The sequence below is a fragment of the Apodemus sylvaticus genome, chromosome 5, assembly GCF_947179515.1.
Source record: "Apodemus sylvaticus chromosome 5, mApoSyl1.1, whole genome shotgun sequence".
Lineage (NCBI taxonomy): Eukaryota > Metazoa > Chordata > Mammalia > Rodentia > Muridae > Apodemus > Apodemus sylvaticus.
Window position 1 is genome coordinate 102,282,210 of NC_067476.1, and position 24,482 is coordinate 102,306,691.

The 24,482-nt window shown below is 41.4% G+C and overlaps 1 protein-coding gene across 1 annotated transcript in view; it reads left to right on the top strand.

Moving 5' to 3' along the window:
• The window catches only part of Rtf1 (RTF1 homolog, Paf1/RNA polymerase II complex component), a 62,113-nt gene that overhangs the window by 429 nt on the left and 37,202 nt on the right, over positions 1-24,482 (top strand). Inside the window, exon 2 of the mRNA XM_052183285.1 lies at positions 17,149-17,259. Coding sequence (XP_052039245.1) covers positions 17,149-17,259 — 111 coding nt within the window. The remainder of the gene's footprint in view (positions 1-17,148; positions 17,260-24,482) is intronic.

Consider the following 24,482-nt stretch of genomic DNA (forward strand, 5'->3'; position numbering starts at 1 on the left):
GGCGGGGCAGGGATTGGGCTGATGGGCCTCGGGTTTGGGGTACTGAAGGGGGCCGCTGTCTGCTTGGGCCGGATCGGGGCGTCATGACCGCAGGCCGGGAGATTCGGGCTGGGCGAGATAGGAAGTATCGCCCGCCAACCCCAGTGGCTGAGAGATTTTGGAGGAGGTGCAAGGGTGAGCATGGGGCGGTGGGAGGGAAAATTTGTCTAGAAGGTGTGGACTCTGGAAGATGAAGTTTTTCAGACCAGGCATGTGGACATAGGAGGGACACCCGAAGAACTTCCGTGGTGCTTGAGGCGGGGGACAGACTTCGTTGTAGTCTCTTTGGAGACTATGGTCAGTTACGGTCGAAATGGGTTCCCGTTGGGATGTCAGACAAAAAACTTTGAAACAAACAAAACTCTTGGGAAGTGGAAAGAGGACAGATAACTGGAAGTTGTGAATTGTAGGGCAGCGGAAAGAGACTGTGGCCTAAGCTCTTAGCCTTTTTAAAGCAGCAGCATGGAATTCTTTTTCACTTGAAGATCTGAGAAGTACTGAAAGTAACTTGCAGCCTTAGTGTCTTGGAGTACCCCTCATTGCTTCTGTACTTTAAAAAACACTTCAGGGAGGAAGCTGTTTTTGTAGCAGTACTCTGATGGTATCAGGAGACTCGAAGATGATTTCCTCTATGTTTCATGAGTAATGACATAAAGGAAGGATAGGCAAGATACAATAGCTTTATAAATGAAGTAGATAGAGTACTGAACTCAAAATCTTTTTCTGTTTGTTTGTTTGTTTGTTTTAATTTGGTTTTTTTTGAGATAGGGTTTCTCTGTATAACCCTGACTGTCCTGGTACTCACTCTGTAGATCAGGCTGGCCTCGAACTCAGAAATCCGCCTGCCTCTGTCTCCCAGAGTGCTGGGATTACAGGCGTGCGCCATCACCACCCGGCTAGAACTCAGAATCTTTAATTATGAGTCCTAATTTCTTTTTAGACATTTACCTTTGGTCTCCACTGTAAAATGGAGATGTAACATTAGCCTTGTGTATTGAATTGGACAGTTTTATAAATCAAATATTTATAATAAAAATTATGGTATAAACTACAAAGTTTTTGTATAAAAGCCTTCTTGGGAGTCTTTAGTAATAGACTAGAGGTCTCAGGATTAATTAGAACTTGAAAAGGGAGGGCTTGCCTAGTCTACAAAATGAGTCCCGGACAGCCAGGCCTAAACAGAGAGAGAAACTCTGTCTCAAACAAACACCTCAAAAACGAAAGGAAAGGAAGGACTCTTATGAGGGAATGTTTTAATAAAAAAGATGCACACACACATTACCTTTTGATACAGGATCTCAGACTATACCCTGGTCTGTCATTGAATTAAACCAGTTTTCCTACTTTGTCTAAGAACAGAGGTTACAGACATGGGTCACCACACCTGCCTTAAAAAAGAGAGAGAGGGAAAAAAACTTTAAAAATGGTGGTAGGGAGGTAGGAAAGTAATGGGGCCAGTGGAAGGACTATCTAAGGACAGGGACTCCTGTGTAGGGGTAGGAATTGAGTAAATAAATTGAAAGCATTTTCATTGAAAGGCTCCTAAAAATCTACCAAAGAATGTGTTGCTGTCTATAAAAGTTTTATTGATAAGTTTTTAGACTGGCAGAAACATTAGAGTCTACCTCTGCCCCTCTGTTTTGTGGTCTGTGGAGTATAGATGTAATTATCTGGAATATACTAGATACCTTGATGAAGTGCTCGCTATACATTGCCATATTTTCAAATCATGGTGAGTTGACCTTTTTTTTTTCCCACTTTACATTAGAAGAAAAGGAGATTAAAGAAGCTTAAGTAAGCTGGTCGGTGGTGGCGCACACCTGTAATCCCAGCACTCTGGGAGGCAGAGGCAGGTGGATTTCTGAGTTCGAGGCCAGCCTGGTCTACAAAGTGAGCTCCAGGACAGCCAGGCTATACAGAGGAACCCTGTCTCGAAAAAAAAAAAAAAAAAAAACAAATCCAAAAAACCAAAAAAAAAAAAAAAAAAAAAGCTAAAGTAATTCACTAGTAAGTAGTAAAATTGGAATTTAACCCATTTATAACCTTCCTGTTTCTACTACATCACTAGAAAATTATTATTTTGATTTTTTTTAAAAGATTTCTTTTTTCTTCTTTTTTTAATGTATATGAATGTTTTCCCTTCGTTTGTGTATATCTGGACCATGTGTATATCTGTGTGTCTATATGGTCCATGTGTGTATCTGTTGCCTACGTCCACAGAAGCCAGAAGAGGGTGTTAGACTCTCTGGAACTGAGTTACAGTTATGAGCTGTCATGTGGTACTGGGAGCCCAGGTTTTCTGCAAACAGCAAATTCTTGTCACAGCTAAACCATCTCCAGAACCTTAGTTTGTTTATGAGGAAGGATCTTGCTGTGAAGTTCATGCGGGGTTTGAACTTAAAAGTTCTCTTGCCTCAGCATCCAGAGTGCTGGGATTACAAACTTGAATCATCACCACATCCAGCTTCATGCCCAGCTAGAGAATAATGTTTCATGACTATTTTCCATGTTGCTAAAACTCTCATTTTTAAGGTACACTAAATAGAGTTATCAAATCAGTTAGAAAGTGTTTGGGATGTTTGATAAAGCCCTTTTCAGGTATCTGTTCCTTCATTCCTAAGAGGAATGAAGCAAACTACCAGTTATTCTGATCTTAATGATTTTTCCCACAGAATTTTGATGAATGATTGGGTGGAATGCTTCCATTGGTGGTAGAGATATTTTACCTGATCTACAAAGGGTGTTTCCAGGGGCTGGATAGATGGCACAGTGGGTAAAAGCAGTTCTTTCATACTGTTCTTTCAGAGTACCTGGGTTTATCCTCTAACCATATGTACCTCTATTTCTAGGGGATCAGATCCCCTCTTCTGACCTCCACAGGCACTTAGCACACATGTGGTACATAAACGTACAGGCACAAATACTCATACACAAAATAAAAATCTTTTTAAAAAGTATTTCCAAAATAGGAAGTAAAGGAGGCTGTGACTTTAGGTCTAACTTTAAATTTCCCTTTGAAAAAAGAATGTGAAATTTGTAAGTAGTACCAAAAATATTTAAACAACAATTCTGCTTCCCCTTCAGCCACTTATTAGCATGTTTTCTATCAGATGAGAACTGGGTCAAAAGTTCCTTTCCTTGTACATCCTAACAGGGGCACTAATGTCTTCTGGGTTTTTTGTTTGTTTGTTTGTTTGTTTGGTGTTTGTTTTTTGGGGTTTTTTTTTTGTGTGTTTTGCACTGTGCTTGACTCTCTGTTTCAGATGACTTTACCAGAATCTTTTAAAGAAATTTATGGTCAACCTAATTTAGGATCTTAGGAATCCACAAAACATAACCATCACATCCTGGATCTTTCCTGACCAAGATGGCCTTGGGCTGTGCCATCTACTGTGGAGTTTTCATTGGAGGTTTGACACTGGGCTTGTTTAGTTCATGATCCTTGAAGAAAGAACAAACCGTGACAGATCTGCAAGTGTCTTAACAGGAGAGTGGTGCACAGTTAGTAAGGAGGCTGTCCCTGAGTTTTCTAGTTAGGAATCTAAGCCATTATGTCAGAATTATTATAAGCACCTCCAACTTAGTATTTATTTATTGAAGGGGAGGTGGGTAAGCAGTGTCAGAAGCCACCTTGGGTTGCTTATTTAGAATGTAGATTGGCTGTAAAAATCCAACACTATGTGTGATGTATATGTACCAGTTTTAAAATGGCACACATGATCAACTGAAATAAAATAGGTTGGGAGGGGGTACGGGGCATAGTTCCTACCTCTACTAAACCAGACCCCAGAGATTAAAGTCCTGAATTCTATATTTGTAACAGGTACAGGCCAGATGATTATGATTCATCATTGAGACCACTGTTTGTATGCAAGTTCGTCTTTCTTAGACATTGTAACTAGTTGGGGAGAGAATAGCTGCTTGTGTTTCTTGTATTGTATCCAAGGTAAGGGCATACATGCAACCCAAAGAACCTGACAGATACTTAAAGTACCAAAGCTGGTAGGTAGCTCATTTAAAGCTCTAATACGAATTTATTGGTGGGATGGTTGGATGGTTTTGTATTTTTGTCGTTGCTACTGGCAGTGAACCTAGGCCCCCATGCATGCTGAGCATGCTTTGCTCCTGAGCTGTGTGCCCACCCACGAGAGATGCCCCTTTTTTAAATTTTTAAAAAAAATTTAAATATACAGATATTTTGCCTATATGTATGTTTAGGTACTACACTCATGCCTGGTGCCTGCAGAGGATTGAAGAGGTGTTGGATCCCCTGGAACTGGAGTTTCAGTTGGTGATGAGCACTGTTGGTGCGAGATTAAACCCAGGTCCTCTGAAAGAGCCAGTGCTCTTAACCACTGAGCTATCTCTCTAGACCTAAATATTCTTGTTTGTTTGTTTGTTTGTTTGTTGAGACAGGTTTCCTGTGTAGCTCTGGCTGTCCTGAAACTGTCTGTAGACCAGGCTGGCCTCAATCTCACAGATTCACCTGCCTTTGCCTCATTGGTGCTGGGATTAAAGGTGTGTGCCACCAATGACAGTGAGATTCTTTTTCTTGAGTCAGTCATTCTTGGGACATGATGTGTGTGTGTCTGTGTGTCTGTGTCTGTGTTTATCTTTGTTTATTTAGAGATGAAGTCTGATGGAGCCCAGGCCGACTTTAATTAAACTTAGTGTGACAGCTGAGAATGATCCTGCTGCCTTTGTTTCCTGAGTACCTCTCTGATCACAAGTGTAGGCCTACAGGTGTTCACCACATATTATGTGGTGTTGGAGATGAAATTAGAGATTAGGCAAACATTGTACCAACTGAACTTATATTGCCAGTTCCAAAACTCTGATCTCAACTTGAAGATTTGGAAGGATGTATGTGTGTATGTAAAACACCAGGAATCAAGCCCAAGGCATTACGTATACTGGGCACATGCTCTGCCTGCCACTAAGCTATACTTCTAACCTTGGAGGATTTTCCTTTTGCATCTAAACTGATAGTATCTCTTTTCTTTGAAATTTTTGATCACATTATTGTTTTTCCTTTTCTTCTTCATTTTTTTTTTTTTTTGGTTTGATTTTTCGAGACATGGTTTCTCTGTGTAGCCCTGGCTGTTCTGGAACTCACCATGTAGACCAGACTGGCCTCGAAACTCAGAAATCTGCCTGCCTCTGCCTCCCAAGTACTGGGATTACAGGCGTGCGCCACCACTGCCTGGCGGGCTTGTTTTCCCATTTTTAAATTACAGGATACTTGTCGTTGGTGCTTTAGTCAGCCCTAACCTGCCATGAAAGGTCACAGCTGTAATCCTAGCACTCAGGAATCCAAAGCAGGAGCAAGAGTTCAAAGCCAGATAGGACTACATAACAAGGCTTCCCCACACCGCCTCCCTTGCCTTTTCCAAAACTTGTTTAGGTATAGTTACACAAAAATGACTTACAGTTTTCTTCCTTTCTTCCTTTCTTTCTTTTCATTCTTTGTTGTTGTTTGTGTTGAAAGTGTCTCACTTGTTGTCAAGCTGGCCTGAAACTTAGAACAGTGTGTCTACCTCAGCCTTGCAGGTTTCAGGGTTATATGGGAGCCACCATTCCTGTTTTATAGAAACCTTGTTGTTCTTTGTTTGTTTGTTTCTCATCAACATGAAGTGACAGCAATGAAATTTGCCTTTGAAGATGACCTGGTGGCATAGTCTGTGATCTCAGCCACTCTACTCAGGCCAAAGCAGGAGAATCACAAGGTTAGGGCCTGCTTGTAAGCTGAAGGATAGACTGACTGGGCAACCTGGTGAAACCATTTTAAAAGGCAAAAAGAGCTAGAGATAAGAGTTAACATTAGGGTGTTCACCTACCATGCAGGAGGCTTTAGGTTCCAACCCCCATGCTAAAAAAATAAAATAGATTTTATTTTGAATAGGCCCATTAGATATTTTCTAGGACCTCTGTTTAGTATATTGTACAAACCATTGATATAAAGTATCCTATAAATGTTCTCATAAAACTTGGGAAGTTTAAATTTGGGCTTTTTCTTAATTTTCTTTTATGCTAGTCAGGCAGATTTTGAAGGCTGTGATGACTTTGTGAGTGGTGCTGCTCACCTATGACATTTTAAGTCTGTGTAATAATGTTATATGTAGCTCCATGCATCTTGTCTACTAAATTATTGTCATTTGGCTTTTACTTGGAAATGGTTAGAGAAGAGTGAAGTTTCTTGGCAGCTTTGATTAATTCTGTGTGTGTGTGTGTGTGTCTGTGTGTGTTTGTGTTTCTGTTTGTCTGTCTGTCAGTGTACCTGAGTATTCATTCCTGAGAGCACTCTACCACTGATCTTATCTCCAACCCCTATACCAAAGCTTTTTAGAAAAATACAAAACTCATTTAAAAATCTTTTTCTGTATTTTCTTCATTTGGGTAAGGCGCACAAGTGTGGAAGCCAGGATATATAAGTGGTTCTCTTCTTTCATGATGCAGGCCTTAAGGATCTGGGAACTAAGCGCAGCCGATCAGGCTTGGAGACAGCGTGCACCCTTTTCTGCTGAGCCATTTTACCTACTCAAAACTCGTTTTAGACTTGGTCCTTTAGTATATTTATTGTTCATTGAGTAGACATTGTTGTTTTTCAATAGATTGGTTAGGTTAGATGAACGAAATGGAAGTGTTTGCCACCTTCAAGGACCTTATAGATAGAGGTGGCAGAGAAAGGGCAGGACTTGGATTGCAGGTTATGATAGTATATGTCAGACTTTATACTGCCCTGATAAGGATGACATTTAAACTGAGATTTGGAACAGATGTTAAGGAAAAGAAGATTAGGGCTGGAGAGATGGCTCACGGATTAAGAAAGAACACAGATTTTAAAAAAAAAAAAAAAAAAAAAAGAGCACAGATTCCTTTTCCTGAGTTCAGTTCCCAGCAACTACATGGTGGCTCCCAACCTTCTGTAATGGGATCTGATGCCCTCTTCTGGTGTGTCTGAAGACAGTTACAGTGTACTCATATGTAAGTAAATAAATAAATCTTAAAAAAAAAAAAGAAAAGATGATTAGGAGACAGAAGAATAAAATGGAGGTGTTGTGTGTTGGCTTTGGGGAACCAGCATGTACATGAGAAGCTAGGTAGGAAAGACTGATTGCTGTCGTGAGAGTAAAGGGAACCCAGAGCGGGGGAAGAGCTCTATACATGTGAGACTCAGGGTTTTTCGAATAGGATCTTATTGTGTAGTGCAGGCAGGCCTTGAACTCTGAATAGTCCTTTTCCCTTATTCTCCTAAGTGCTGCCATTATAGATGTGAACCACCTTACCTAGCTGTAGAAACAGAAAATGTTTTAACTCTGAGGATAGAGAACTCAAGTTGTCTTAGTTTGGGTTTAGTTTCTGTGAACAAACACCATAACCAAGGCAATTCATAAAAGGCAACATTTAATTGAGGCTGACCAACTGGCTCTGAGGTTTAGTCCATTATCATCATGGCAAGAAGCATGTCAAGCCCCAGGCAGACTTGATGCTGGAGGAGCTGAGAGTTCTGCATCTTATTCCAAAGGCTAACCCGAGAAGTCTTCTGTCTTCTGCATTGGGTGGAGCTTCAAAGCCCATCTCCACAGTGATGCATTTCTTCCAACAAGGACACACCTCCTAATAGTGCCACTTCCCATGGGCCAAACATATTCAAAGCACCATACAAAGTTAATGGATTATAGGTGACATTAAGAGTAAAGATAAACTTGAATAGAAAACATTCATTGGATAAGTATTGTTTCGATAAACTTGTATTTTATTTCATTTTCATTATATAATGGATATGTAACTTTTTACTGTATGCTGGAGTTAAGAGCAAATCCTTAGCCACATGTAATGGTATATATTTAAAGTCCCATTACTCTCAGTACAAGGGGAGGCCAGTTTCAGCCATATAGTGAGATTTGTCTTCAAGACCAAGGGGGAACCCGTGAGATGGCTCAGGTAAAGGTTCCTACTACCAAGCTAAGGACCTGAATTCAGTCTTTGGGACCCACATGGCAGAAGGAGAGAACCATCTCCTGAAAGTTGTATTTTGACCTTCACACGCATGCCATGGCACTCAAGCCTACACACACACACACACACACACACACACACACACACACAGATAGATGCATAGATAAGGTAGGTAGATAGAATGATAGGTAGATGGAGAGACAGACAAATAGACAAATATAGTTTTTAAAAAGTTACAAACCAAAGGTATAAGGAAGAATGGTTTGGTAGTAGAGTGCTGGCCTTGCTTGTGTGACCCTTAAGACCCCTACCCCACCCTGTCCCCCCCCCCCCCCACATACACACGAGAAGGAAGGATTGGGTGGCTGATCTTTATTAATTGACTGAATTTAGAACCACCTACAGGAATCCAGTCCTGGTAACATACATCTGTAATACCATGCTTGAGAGGTGGAGGCAGGAAGATTAAGGAGCTCAAAGTCATCCTTGGCCACATAGTGAGTTTGATGTCTGTCTGGGCTCCATGAGAATATTTCAGAGTTAGCTGAGTCAGGAAGCCCTACACTGAATTTGGGCGGAATCATCTCCTAAAGGAAATGAGGAAAGTAGAAGAAAAACATCAGCAAGCCCTCTTCTCTTCTTCCTAGCCCACTCTGACATGGGTCATGCCAGTTCTACAATATTTTAGACATTTCTAGACCTCCATATTTGTTTTCCATTTGTAATAACTTTGGTGGAGATTTTCAGGGAAAGTTGCCATATTGAGTGCTGATGATGTGCTATTTAAAGGATTGTTACACTGCTACTTTGGAAATTAGTACTTCAGAAGGGTTTTGTTTGGTCTGATGAGATTGCTCAGTAGTTAAAGGCATGGGTCCCAGATGACCTGAATTCAGTCCCTGGGACCCACATGGCAGAAGGAAAGAATTCACACATTGTCCTCTGACCTTAATGTGTGCACTGTGGCTTGCATGTATATATAGGGGCATGCTGGCATGCACACAGACACAATAAGCAAACAAATGTAATAGTAAAAACAAGCAATCCCCCCAACCTAAAAACAGAAAAAGAAGGGTTTTGCTCTGTGCTTTGGAGACATGGTGGTCTAGAACATGTAGCCAGTGACTTTGTCAAGGTACAGTTACTCTGCTCAGGATGGAATGATCCTCAGACTGACTTCTTTACACTTCCTCCCTGACCCCAAGAACTCTTGGAAAGTCCATAGTGGATAGGTTACCTCTGCTTCAAACCATTTTGGGGTTTCTTGCTGCCTTCAAACAAAATCTGTACTCCTGACCCTGCTTTGCAAACCTCTGATACTCTTTCTTTTTTCTCTGATCCACCCCATTTTATTCCCCTCCCCCTCTTGCTTGCTTAAACATCAGTGACAGTTTCTCTTTCAGTTCTTTGTGTGAACATTGTCATCTCTGTGGCCTTAGCTGTCCTGGAGGCCTCCTCCCTTGGGAACCCCATTTCACTCCTTTCCTCTCTAAAACTTTCTACTTTGAGCCTTCAGGGAGGCTTCTCCTACTCTCCTTGCTGCAGATAGCCCCTGTGTTCTTGAGTCACTTCCTTCTTAGCACTTAGCATTGTCCATACTGATTTATTTTCTTGACTGTCTCCTACTCTTGCCCATAAAGTTGTGGGCATTTGTATCTTTTCTTTGCTGTAATTTACCCTATGCTTAACATCATACGTGCTGGTAGTCAGGTGACCAAGCATTTTAGTTTGCCTGGACTAAAAAAACACTGGAGGTGTTTCTATGAGTGCAATGGTTTCAATGCTAAAAATCAGGCTAGTATCAGGACAAATAATACCTAGCTATTAGGTATTAGTTATGTTTGTAGGATTAAGTAAAAATATAGCTTAGCATCCTAATGAGTTGTGAAACCTCATGAATTTTATTCCTATGAACGTTTATCCTCTTTGCCTTGTTTACTTGTTTGTTTAAATATTGAGGATTGAGCCCAAGTACCTTAAACTTACGAGACAGATGCTCTACTACTGAGCTTTAGTCCCACCCCTTTTTCTTTCTCTTTCTTTTCAAGAAAGGAAATTACTATGTAGTGCTCACTGGCCTGGAACTTGTTATGCAGGCAAGGAATCTACCTGCCTTTGCCTTTCAAGTGCTGGGACTAAACAATTGTGCTGCCACACCTGACACCTGGCTTGCTTTGGGACAGTCTCATTAAATTCCGTAGGCTGCCATTGAACTCTCTTGTAGCTCAGGAATTCCTTGAATTTAAGAACCTTCTACCACAAGCTCTCTACTATCTCGGATTATCAGTTTATGTTATCGGTTCCAATCTCTTGCTTTATTTTAGGGCTCAATTTGTGCTCTCTAATTAATGTGCCCTTTGAACAGTCATTGAAACTGCTATGGAAGCTAAATGTGGCATCTCTTGACAGCCAGACCTGTAGTAGAGCACTGAGACTACAGTAAGCACATCTTTGGTGTAGCTCATGTTATCACCTCACATTGCATTCTCCTTAAGACATGTCAAGATAAAGGTTAAGGTTTTCACTGAATGAGATGAAATACAGAGAGGAAAGAGATCACTGGACATAGTATGATCACCAGCATGGCATCATGGAATGGGTGTAAGAGAAAGGCAAGATGGTTTGCTTCTTATATGTGGACCTGACTTGTTTTAAACTGATATCAAATCAGTACAGATATCAACTTCTAAATGAATCTAAATAAATCACCCTTAATAATCTCTTCATGTTGAGAGTGGCGAGATGGCTAACAGTTAAGACTACTTGCTACTCTTCCAGAGGACCCAAACTTGGTTCCCAGTAACCCTGTCAGGCGGTTCATAGCCACCTATAACTTTAGCTCCAGGCAATATGGCACCCTCTTCTGTCCTCTGCAGGCACACATACCCCGTGGCATACACATGACACACACATGACATGGAGATAAGCACACATGTAAATAGAAATATTAAAATCACTTCATTTGTGCAGTGTTGTAGAGACTTTTCGTTGGCACATTGTTCTAGCCATCTGTACCTGGAAGCCCTCATTAGGACATAAAAGACTAAGTCATAGAGTCATTTGGGCAAAAGTTCCCCCAAGTAACATTCAGTACTGAATTCAAGAAGTGGAGAGGGCAGTTTTTATACTATAAAGGTCTTTGTTGTCTCCACACTATTTCTTTTTAAAGATTTATTTATTTAATTTATACATATGAGTGCACCACCATTCAGACACACCAGAAGAGGGTACCAGACCCCATTACAGATGGTCGTGAGCCACCATGTGGTTGTTGGGAATTGTACTTAGGACCTCTGGAAGAGCAGTCAGTGCTCTTAACCCGCTGAGCCATTTCTCCAGCCTGTCTCTACACTATTATAGATAGTATTCTACACAAAGTGAGAGTGTGATTATGTAGTACATTTGCTAATTATTGATGGAAAACTATTTGTTAGGTTAGGTTTGGGGTTTTTTATTTTTTATTTTTTTTTTATTTTTTTGGCTACAGGGTCTTGTTCTCTAGGTCAGGATGGTCTAGAAATCCTAGGCAGGCCTCAAGCTTGTCAGTTTTCCTTCTTTAGTCTTCCAGGTGCTAAGGTTACAGACACGTGTACCATAGGAGGTGTGTGTGCACACTTGCGCATATGTGTGTGCATAGGTTTGTGGAGGTCAGAGGTCAACTTGAGGTTCTGTCCTTTCATCATGTAGGTTCTGGGAATTGAATGCAGTTTTCAGGCTCAGTGGCTGGTTCCTTTTCCCTGCTGAGCCATCCTGCTAGCCCAGTTTCAGTAGTTTTAATGAATCTCCTGAATGTAATAGCTACTGTTTCAGGGTAGGACTTGATTGCCAGCTACAAATAAAAGTTTATTCTTATAATGAATTAGATTACTTCTTAGGGAGAAAGGGGTACTCAGCTCACAGTTTGGGAGGCAGGAGGGCAACAGCATGGCACAGACTCAAGCTGCATCATATCCTGGTAAGAGACATGAATAATCATGTGTTTGTCTGCTTACAAGGCAGTCAGGATTCAGTCATGAAGTTGTAGCTTCCAAAGCCCCACTTATGCACATCATAGTCAAATCAGATTCCTTTCCTCTGAATACTATCAAGTAATACTCTTGTGAGTCAAATTACTGCAAGGAGCTGGGTATTGTGGCACATGCACAGTCCTAGCACTTGGTAGGCAGATCTCTGTGAGTTCTAGGCCAGCCAGGGCCAGATACTAATTACTGAGGGTGTCTCAGAATGGAAACAAACTACTTGGAGAGTTCAGGGAGAGTTCAGGGAAACAACGCACATTCAGACCACAGCATAAGTGTATCCAAATTCCTGTTGTAATGAGTTGATGTTAAAACTGGAATTCTACAGTGTTCATAGTGATGCAACATTGTGCAGCAGGTACAGGTGCCTGTTGCCAGGCTTGACAACGTGAATTAGATCTCTGATACTTGGATGAAAATTCTGATAGGAGGAGAGAACTGACTCACAGGTTGTCCTTTCTTTGGCTTCTGCAACCTTACTGTGCATATGCACACACACACACACACACACACACACACACACACACACACACACAAAAACATAATAAAAATTAAGTTTAGCCAAGCAGTGATGGTGCATACCTTTAATCCCAGCACTTGGGAGGCAGAGGGCACTTGGATCTCTTTTGAGTGTGAGACCAGCCTGGTGTACGTAAGAAGTTCCAAGACAGACAGGGCTACAAAGAGAGACCCCGTCTCAAAACCCAAAATAACAATTAAAAAAAAGTAAAATTTAAGCCGGGTGGTGGTACCTCACGCCTATAATCCCAGCACTCTGGAAGGCAGAGGCAGGAGGATTTCTGAGTTCGAGGCCAGCCTGGTCACTCTACAGAGTGAGTTCCAGGACAGCCAGGGTTATACAGAGAAACCCTGTCTTGACCAAAAAAAAAAAAAAAAAAAAAAAAAAAAAATTAAAAATTTAAGTTTATAATTTTGTTTTTAGGCTAAAAGGTAATAATAGTAAAGGCGATCAACAAATTCACATACAATCCTATTTTTAGATTTTATTCAAGTGAAATAGAAACTGAACATGAAATTGCCCCACTAATGGAAACAGTCCAAGTGCTTTTCATCTGGTAGGTGATAATACATTGAGGTATTCATGCCGTGGAATGACAAATGGACAAATTGGGGCCGGAGAAATGGCTCTGCTTAAGAGCACTTAGTGTTCTTGCCAAAGACCCAAGTTCCGTTCCCAGAACCCATGTGGGCAAGCAACTACCAGCTGCCTCTAACTTCAGGGGGTCCGATGCTGCCTTCTTCTGGGCTCCACAGGCACCTGCACTCACATGTGCACAAACTCACACAGACATACATGTAGACACATAATTTAAAATAATAAAATAGGAGCTGGGCAGTGGTGGTGCACACCTGTAATCCCAGCACTCTGGGAGGCAGAGGCAGGTGGATTTCTGAGTTCCAGGCCAGCCTGGTCTACAGAGTGAGTTCCAGGACAGCCAGGGCTGTACAGAGAAACCCTGTCTCAAAAAAACCAAATCCAAAAAACTAAAACAAACAAATAAATAAAATAATAATAATAAATAGGGCTGGAGAGATGGCTCAGTGATTAAGAGCATCTGTTGCCCTTGTAGAGGATCTAGATTCTGTTCCCAGTACCCACATGGTATCCATAGCTGGCAGCAGTTGCTATCTGTTATTCTAGTTCCAGGGAATCCAAGGTTCTCTTGGTCTCGTTACGCACCCATTTTGTACTATGCATACATACACACATGCAGGCAGAACACTCATGCCCTTAAAATAAATCTAAAATAATAAAATATTTTTTAAAAAGAGACAGACTAGATGCTTCAATTCTACATAGAATGGGGAACAAAATAATCACAGGAGGTAGAGAGGAAAGGAGGAACCTGGAAAGGAGAGAGGAGGAGAGGGAGAAAGGAGGAGGCAGTAACAGGTATTGACTGACAGGAAGGGATAGGAGAGAAGTACAGAGGGTCAGGAAATTGAGTAGAAACATGTAGCAGTGGGGAATGGGTAAGTCGGGGTAGCCGTTAGAAAGTCCCAGCCTCCAGGGAAGCAAGAGGTTCCCAGGACCCAATGGTGATAACTTTAGCCTGTCCAAAGGAAAAACTCTGTAGGAGACTGAAGGAAAGGCCATTCAGAGACCACCCCACCTAGTCATTCATCCCCTCTACAGATACCGAACTCCTACACTATTGTTGATGCCAAGAAGCACTTGCTGACAGGAGCCTGTTATGGCTGTTCCCTGAGAGGCTCTACCAGCACCTGACCAAATCAGATGCAGATACTCACAGCCAACCATCGGACTGAGTCTGGGGACCCCAATAGAAGAGCTAGGGGAGGGACTGGAGGAGCTGAAAGGTATTGTAACCCCACACAAAGAACAAAATTAACTAACTGGACCACCACCCAGAGCTCTCAGGGACTAAATCACCAACCAACCAAAGAGTACACATGGAGGGAGCCAGGACTCCACATACATATGTAGCAGAGGATGGCCTTATCTGACATCAGTGGGAGAGGAGGGAGACTTGATGCCCCAGCGTAGGGGGGTGCTAGAGGGGTGAGGTGGAAGTGGGTGAGTGGGTGGAGGAGCACCCTCATAAAGGCAAAGGGAAGGGGGAGAGGGGAAGGTATGGGGATATTGTGGAGGGGTAATTGGGAAAGGGGTTATCATCTGAAATGTAAATGAATAAAATGATCTTTTAAAAAGAGACAAACTACTGTTTACATGTTGCTATATGGATCAATGTCAGGTGTATAATTCTGAATGAAAGAAACTGTATTCATACCAGTGAAATAATGGCAAAGACGCTTGCTGCCAAGCCTGATATCCCGAGTTTGGTCCCCTGGACTCACATGGTAGGAGAGAACAGGCATTCACAAGTTGCCCTCTGACCTCCATCTGTTCATGGAGCCATGCTCCAACTCTTCCACATTCGCATTACAGTGAAAAGTAAGCCACACTCGAAGCAGCAACAGAGCAAATAGTCCCACTCTTGCACCAGTCTCTAATGGGTGTGTCTGTCAGGACAGAAAATAGAAAAAACGTATCTGTGCTTATTAGAAGAGTAGAAGAGAGGAAGAAGAAATTTAGAGGGATAGTGGGATCCTATATATTGATTTTTGGTAGTATTAAATTTATTTGCTGGTTTCTTAAAGCTACCAATGTGAATGATACCTTGGGTCTTTTTGGTTGTTTGAATGGTTACTTGGTTTATTTAGCTTGGTTTGTTTGTTTGTTTGTTTGTTTGTTTGTTTTTGAGACAGGCATCTCTGTGTAGCTCCGTGTCCTGAAACTTGATTTGTAGATCAAGCTGGCTTCAACACAGATCCGCCTGGCTCTATTTCCCAAGTGCCAGGACTAAAGGCATGTGCCACCAGCCCAGCTATTATTTTTAAAGCATTAGGCATAAATATTATACTATGCATTTGGTCTATAGGAATTATCTCTGGTCAAAAGAGGGGTGTTTTTGTGACTTCTAGCCTTGTTAGAATCTGGTGTGCTTGTTTTCCAATGACATGAGAAGAGTGGCAGACATCTTATGACTGCTTATGAAGAAGAAGCGTGCCAGCTGTTAATCTCAGAAGGTCATTTTCTCATTCTGGCCAAGGAAGGACAGTACTCCTAAAATAGAGACTGGCAGAAGAAAGCAGGTGCTTTGTATTAGTCTAGTATTTTAAAATCTGTCTTGCACTTCCCTTCTAATTGCATAGTACTACAGTCATCAAGGATCATTACTGCCAATAGCAATTAACTGTACCTTCTTTGGCACAGTAGAAAATGTTTTAGACTAGTAAATCATGACTGCATTAGGAGCCTGGATTCCATTGCCAGGGTCAGATCCTGCACTGTCATGTACTAGCTGTTACTAAGTGCATTATACAACTTAGTGATGTTACTTAACTTGTCCTGCTCCAGATGCTACTTTTAAAAATGTGTGTGTGGGGCTGGATAGGTGGCTCAGTGGTTAAGAGCACTGGCTGCACAATTCCCAGCACCCACAGGGCAGCTCACAGCTCTGTTAACTCTAGTTCCAGGGAATTCAACACCCTCACACAGACAAAAACACCAATGCACATAAAATAAAAATAAATAGACCATTTCTTTTTTAAAAAGTGTGAAAAAAAAGTGTGTAAAATTATGTGTATGTTGGATGCATGTGTATGAGCTGGAGTACGTATGGAAGTCAGAGAACAGCTTCATGAAGGCTTTTCTCTCTCCTTCCACGTTCACATGGGTTCTGAGGCTCTGGTCATCAGGCTTTTGCAGCAAGCATTGAGCCATCTCATTAGCCCTCCAGATACTTTTTCTTTAAATGGGGATGATGACAATATATATTGTGGGTTGTTGTAAAGAGTTAAGTGTCAGATGCTGAGAGACTTAGCTGGCATCTAGTAAGAACAGTCTAATTGTCAGCTGGTATTGTTATTGCAGGGAGTGGAACCAATGACCCTTTGTCATGTTATTTAATAACTGAGTATATGGGAGAAGTAATGGGAAGCCACATGACAGCAGACAACCACCACCCCCTACCACTCCCACCACTCCCACCAACCTTTGTATTTAAATCGCCAAGACAGGGCAGAGATAGTGAATGGGGCCATTGGGAGTGTTGGATTAGATGGCCAGCATCTTCCTTACTTTGTGACTCTGGACTATATACTTCAGAAATATACCTCCTTTTTTCTGTTTTACGTTTTCAAAACATAAAACAACCGTAGAAACTTAGAGTTTGTAAGTTTATTAGAATAGCCACAGATGCTACTTTTACTGTGGAAGACAATAAAAGATCTTTGGAGTGTTGGCTATCTGCCATTTAAAACATGAAGCAGATTACCTTTGTAAACATAGTTCTTGCCATTCAGTATGGGTGGTCAGTACTTTGCAGTTTAGAGAGGAATCTGAAAGCTTGAAGGTAGCTCCAGTTCCATTTCTTGTTTCATCATGCCCTTAAGTGAGAACAGATTTTGGAGTTTAAGCTTGCATGTGAATATAGGTAATCTGTCCCTGCGCATTGCTCAGTGCTTACGGGTATGTACTTCAGGTGAAAGCACAGGAATGCAGAAAAAAGATCATGGGGAGAATGGCCATTTCATTATACTTTTCTGTTGAACAAAACTGATGTGACTATTTCTGTCCAATTAGGAGCTCTTGTCCCTGGCAAAACGGAAGCGCAGTGACTCTGAGGAGAAGGAGCCTCCTGTGAGTCAGCCTGCAGCCTCATCAGATTCAGAGACATCCGACAGTGATGATGAGGTGAGTGTGGAGGAGGTAGGCCTGTATGATTGGCAAGCATTTGATAAGGATTCCTAACTTGGTGATGCTGATTACTTTGCTTCCATAAACCAAGACCTGTAACCCAAGACCTCTAAGAACTGGGTAGGGAAAAGCAATTATGTGAGCAAAGCTGTAAATTATGGTGGCCATTCATTCTTGTTGTAGAAGGGCCAAGCATAGTCTTTTTCTTTTTTTAAAAGATTTAATTATTTATTTGAGTGCTTTATTTATATGTACAGTTGCATGCCAGAAGAGGGCATCAGATCCCAGTATAGATAGTTGTGAGCCACCATGTGGTTCCTGGGAATTGAACTCAGGACTTCTGGAAGAGCAAATAATGCTCTTGACCGCTGAGCCATCTCTCCAGCCCACCTAGTCACTTTTTTAAAAAAGTCATCTTTTAAATACTGCTTTTATGTTAGAAAGCAAATTATAAGTCAGACATTGTGATGCATGTCTATAATTTCAGCATTCAGGAGGCTGAAGCAGTGGGATCAAGAGTTCAAGGCCAGCCTGAGTTATATAGGAGAAAAATTAAACAGAAAAAATGTATATACCATATTTATTTTAGTGATGAATACTTTGAGATACAAAGCTTTCTTTGGGGAGATTGATATGTCATTCCTGAAAGTAATGGTATTGACTTCAGAGGAAGGGAAAAAGCATGTCGATAGATGTTGTTGTCTAAACCAAGACAGTTTTCTCAAATTGTCCAGTAGCCAAACCAAAGCTTTGAAATACCCAGAATATGGGTGGAAGACAAGGGATAGGTGTTCTTGATTGACTTAAAGAATGTTTTCTCTGCCTGGTTTCCTGTACTGAGGGAGGGAGGGAAAGGAGGAGGGAGGGAAGGAGAAACTGTCCTTTTGTTCAGTCTCTTATTCTACAGTCTAAGAGCATACTTTTAACAGTAAATTTTAAAATGTTTATTTAATAACACGAAGTTTAATTAGCATAAATAGTATTTACTACTTCTCATTATATATAAATTGAATGCTTGTATTCTGATTGACTATAGTAATAGTCTCTTAGTGTTAAATAATTCAGTAGACCAAAAATTGCTTTCAATAGCAAGAGGTAGTAAATGTTTATTTTTTTGCCAGTGCTGATCTATTTCAAAATTTTTGATGCTTACTAATTTGATTTTGAGTTTTTTGTTTTTAGTGCATTGATAATGCAGAAAAATCTTTGTTTTGTGATGGTGTCTTCCTCTGCAGTAGCCTTGGTTGCCTGGGAACTCACTATATAGCTGAGGCTGGCCTTAAACTCCTGAGCCTCCTGACTCTCCCTCCCATTGGGTTAGAGGTTTGTACCACTCCCTACCCTTCATCCTTCCTGACTTCCACAGATGAGAGCCATAGCATGTGCTAGAGTAAAGATTCCCTTTGTTCAATTTACATATATTCTTTACCTTAGCCAAGCATGGTTTCTTTAATATTGGAGAGGCTGAGGCAGGAGGATCTTGAATTTGAAACTAGCTGGGACTGTATATCAAGATCCTCTGTCAAACAAACAAAACCATTTAAACAAAACAATTCATCACTCTTTCCCTCAGCTCTTATTGTTAGGTTGCACCCTGTCTACCATGGAAAGAAGTTTGGAGTGGCTTTGCCCTCTCTAAGATTGTTCTTTTAAGTTTTTTTTTTTTTTTTTTTAATTGTATCTGTGTGTGCATATGTGCACTTGAGAGCAAGTGCCTGCAGGGACCAGAAGACAGCATTAGTTTCCTTAAGCTGCAGTTACAGATGCTTATGAACTACCTGTTGTTGGGGCTAAGAATGAATACTAGCTCTTGTCAGACCAGCAAAGCGTTGTTAACCACTTAGCCATTTCTCCAGCAACCCATAAAATGTTCCTAACCTCTGCTGCTGCTCCTTTCCCCTGCCCCCCAGCCCTACCCCACCCACAGGCTTATCATAGCTCTATGTGCTTGATGGGGAATAGCAAGTTCTGTGTTAGCTATTCTATTTTTCCACTTTGCCCAGTACAGAGTATGTCAAAGGTAGAGTAAATGTTTTACTATTTTGCATAGTTAGGAGATAACATAAAGTCTTTTTTTTTTCTTTTTCCATTTCATTTTCATTCTACTCTGGCACTAGAGAACTCAGTGGTAGCACACAGTGGTAGCACATGATCTGGTATAGATAGTTTATGTTAGGTAGGGATTCTTGAGGGATCTATAAGATATGAAATTTGAGATAGGCCGGGCGGTGGTGGCGCACTCCTTAAATCCCAGCACTATGGGAGGCAGAGGCAGGCAGATTTCTGAGTTCGAGGCCAGCCTGGTCTACAGAGTGAGTTCCAGGACAGACAGAGCTACACAGAGAAACCCTGTCTCTAAAAACCAAATCCAAAAAACCAAAAAAAATTTTTTTTGAGATAGAGGCTATTGGCTTTTTTCCTTTGCCGTAATGAATGTGCATCCACACGCCTGTCCACCTGGGGAACTGTGCTGTGCTGTATTGTTTCATTCTGCTTTTGGCCTCTTCCCTATTTGTAAACCAGCCTTGGAGTGCCCATCCTCAGTGAGATGGGACGAACGTGCCAGAAGCTTCCTAGGGTTTTTAAAATATGCGCCTTTAGTTTTGTCTATTTGCTTGTTTATTCGTAGGTTTGATGCAGCAGTCTTCCTGCCTCCACTTCCCAAGTGCTGGGATTATAAGTATGAGTCACCATACCTGGATGCTTTTGTCAGTAGTTAGACATGAATATACGCATAAAGAAATGTTTTGTTCTTCTTAGGTTTTATAGTACAGAAAATTGATAAGAACAGTTAATTTTAAGTTTTTAATTTATTTGGCAGGCAGTGGTGGTGCATGCCTTTAATCCCAGCACTTGGGAGGCAGAGGCAGGTGGATTTCTGAGTTTGAGGCCAGCCTGGTCTACAGAGTGAGTTCCAGGACAGCCAGGGCTATACAGAGAAACCCTGTCTCAAAAAAAAACAAATAATAATAATAATAATAATAATAATAATTTATCTGTATATGAATGCATGTATTCTATGTGTGGGTACCATTACCATGATGTAGAGGTCAAAGGACAACTCACAATAGGAGTTCTTTACTTCCTCATGTGGGTTTCAGAAATTAAACTCAAGTCACCAGGCTTGGTAGCACATACCTTTACTTGCTGAGCCACAAACCAAGAACCGTATTTAAAAGGTCAATGGGAGCTTAGTATGGGGCCACAACTTGTAATCCAGTAGACGCAGCATGATCAGGAGTTCAGGTCATCTTTGCCTGCTAATAAAGTTTAAGACTAATCTAGCTGCATAAGCCCCTGTCTTGCAGGGGCTTGGTGAGGGAGTTAATGAGTAGTTTATCACAAGCAGTAAAGAACTCTGGTTGTAGAGCAGGAGAAGAGCTACTTGATTGATACAGAGATAGGAAACGGAGAGAAATTATGACAGTTTCCCATTTAGAGGAAGATATATGCACTAGACAGTAAGTATAACATCCATCCAATAGGTGAGGGAATAAGTGGATTGCTGTGTGTAATATTTTTTAAGGGGAAACCCTAAGTTTAGTAACTATATTGATGCATTATTTGGGGTAAAGATTCTTGAGATAAAATAAAAATTAGCAAGGTCTTTTCTGTTTCTTATGGACCAAGCCTCAGAAACTGGAAAGAACACTCAGTGGCTGAAGGTCATAATGCTTTGACTTCAGTACACAAAAAGAGGAAAGGACAGAACAACAGCCTTAGTGGATATTCTGATTTTCTTTTTCCAACATAAAATAGTATATTGAATTATATAGAATAAAGGTTTTGTTTTGTTTTGTTTTAGAGAAATGAGTTTCCGTATGTAATCCTGACTGTCCTTGAACTTGCCATGTAGACAGGCTGGTCTACAGATTTACAGAGGTGGGCCTCTGCCTCCTAGATGCTGGGATTAAATGAGTGCACCACCACTCCATGTTTTTTGGCTTTTTGAGACAGGGTTTATTATATTGCAGGCTGGCTTGAAACTCACTATGTAGCCAAAAGGAACTTGAACTATTTTTATAATAATTTTTATTTTTAATTTTGTGTATGTGTGGTGTATGCATCTGAGTGCAGTACTGGTAGACTCTAGAAACATCAGATCTGGAACTGGACTTAAAACCACTCATGTGGGTGCTGAAATCAGGTCCTCTGCAAGAACAGTGTGTGCTTTTATTCAGTGGGCCCTCTCTCCAGCCTAAGTTGAACTTGTGACCTTCATGTCTCTGGTTATGATCTGCTGGAGATCAAAACCTATGCTTCCTGCATGCTAACTAAGCAGCCCTCTACCCACTGAGTTTCTTCCACAGCTAGAACATGGTTTCTATACTCTGTCTCCTTTTAGTCTGTTACCCAGAGTAAGTGGTCAAGTCACTGTGTCACCTGTATTTTATATATAAGAAACATATATATAAGGTTGCTTCTTTATATATAAGAAATAGCCACCGGTTAGATGCTTGGCTCTTTTCCAGTTCTTTTGACCCATTCCAGCACTGTTTGTTACTAGCCAACTGTTATTCTTGAACATTATTTACTTGAAATGTTTTTATTTCATATATAAATTTAATTAAGAACCAGCATGGAGAACCATCCCTATGCTGAGAGTTAAGGCAGGAGCTTGTTCTTGGCTCTGTAGTGAATTTGAGGCCAGTTTGGGCTATATGAGACCCTAGCTCAAAGAGGGGGGTGTTTTAGCTCAAATAGTTTGTGCTTTGTAACCCAAGACCTAGGTTTGTAGGTATTTTTGCCTCTTAGAGATACTGTCTGAAATCTTGAAGTTTCTTTGTTACCCTGCCTCCAGATTATTCACAGTACTCAGTATGTCAAGGCTACCCAAATCTGGACCAACCACTTGTCCCATCTTTTATCTTGAGGGTTTGGAAAGAAACTGGCCTCAGGCTGCTTGTAACACCCACACACCCTCAGGATGATAAGGGTTAGTATATTACACACCTCTGATTGTAACACCCACATACCCTCAGGATGATAAGGGTTAGTATATTACACACCTTCTGATTGTAACACCCACACACCCTCAGGATGATAAGGGGCAGTATCTTACACACCTTCTGATTGTAACACCCACACACCCTCAGGATGATAAGGGGTAGTATATTACACACCTTCTGATTGTAACACCCACACACCCTCAGGATGATAAGGGTCAGTATCTTACACACCTTCTGATTGTAACACCCACACACCCTCAGGATGATAAGGGTTAGTATATTACACACCTTCTGATTGTAACACCCACACACCCTCAGGATGATAAGGGGCAGTATCTTACACACCTTCTGATTGTAACACCCACACACCCTCAGGATGATAAGGGTCAGTATCTTACACACCTTCTGATTGTAACACCTACACACCCTCAGGATGATAAGGGGTAGTATATTACACACCTTCTGATTGTAACACCCACACACCCTCAGGATGATAAGGGGTAGTATATTACACACCTTCTGATTGTAACACCCACACACCCTCAGGATGATAAGGGGCAGTATATTACACACCTTCTGATTGTAACACCCACACACCCTCAGGATGATAAGGGGTAGTATATTGCACACCTGATTTTAACACCCACACACCCTCAGGATGATAAGGGGTAGTATCTTACACACCTTCTGATTGTAACACCCACACACCCTCAGGATGATAAGGGGCAATATATTACACACCTTCTGATTGTAACACCCACACACCCTCAGGATGATAAGGGGCAGTATCTTACACACCTTCTGATTGTAACATCCACACACCCTCAGGATGATAAGGGGCAGTATATTACACACCTTCTGCTTGTAACACCCACACACCCTCAGGATGATAAGGGGTAGTATCTTACACACCTTCTGCTTGTAACACCCACACACCCTCAGGATGATAAGGGGTAGTATCTTACACACCTTCTGCTTGTAACACCCACACACCCTCAGGATGGTAAGGGGTAGTATCTTACACACCTTCTGATTGTAGCACCCACACACCCTCAGGATGGTAAGGGGTAGTATCTTACACACCTTCTGCTTGTAACACCCACACACCCTCAGGATGGTAAGGGGTAGTATCTTACACACCTTCTGCTTGTAACACCCACACACCCTCAGGATGGTAAGGGGTAGTATCTTACACACCTTCTGCTTGTAACACCCACACACCCTCAGGATGGTAAGGGGTAGTATCTTACACACCTTCTGCTTGTAACACCCACACACCCTCAGGATGGTAAGGGGTAGTATCTTACATACCTTCTGATTTGTTTGACGCTGCTCATCGAGCTGTTACCTCAATGAGAGTCTGTCTTACTGGATGAGAAACATCTTTCATCTAGCCTTTATCTTGGGCTTTCTTTGTTGCATACTTATATCATCATTTGCCTGGTGTTGTGTGTGGCTTATATGCAGGGTGTCAGTATGTATGACACCTGACTGACAACACCAGTCCTCCTTTTTTTTCTCTGGTGCTTTGTGGGTAGCTATTATTGGGGGTGCTCTGACCTCTGTACTCAGAGTTCAGATGTGGACCAGGGCCTTTGCACTGACACAAGCTTTGCATTTACTCTTCTGTTTCTCTCTCTGATCCTTGCAGTCTTCAGGACAAAAAGTAAACAGAACACCAGAGTTCAGAAACCATGACTTCTTAGATACCTCTCTTGTGGCTGTTAATATCTAGAATAACAAATACAGAGCCCTCCTGTCAAACATATAGTTCATATAAAAATCCCATAATGCTAAGAATCTTAGAGATATCTGGGCTCCTGTATTTCTCAGATAAGAAAATAGAGGCTTGAGCTTTTGACAGGTCGCAACAGAGCTACCCCTTTACTAAGGGCTCAGTCCCCAAACAAATCATGAAATACAGCTCATTCCTTTACTTTACCCTTCCTGGAGAAAACATAAGGACATCAATTCTGTCCTGTTGGCCCTCACTCCATTTTCTGTGTCACTCTGACAATGAAAGACTTCATTTGTCCTCTGCTGTGAGTCAGGAGAATGAGGGTTTTAAAGGGACAGGTGAGCAGTTGCTAGCATAAAGGCTGGAATAAGATATTTCTGTATCGTTTCTCTTGCCACAAAGTCTTGACTGTCTTCCCTTGTACTTTAATAGATTCTGTATTTGGGGAGAGTGGGTATTGCACAATATTTAATATATGTGCTTAGGCCAAAAACATAGGGATATCTCATTTATAGATTTTAATGTAAAATACT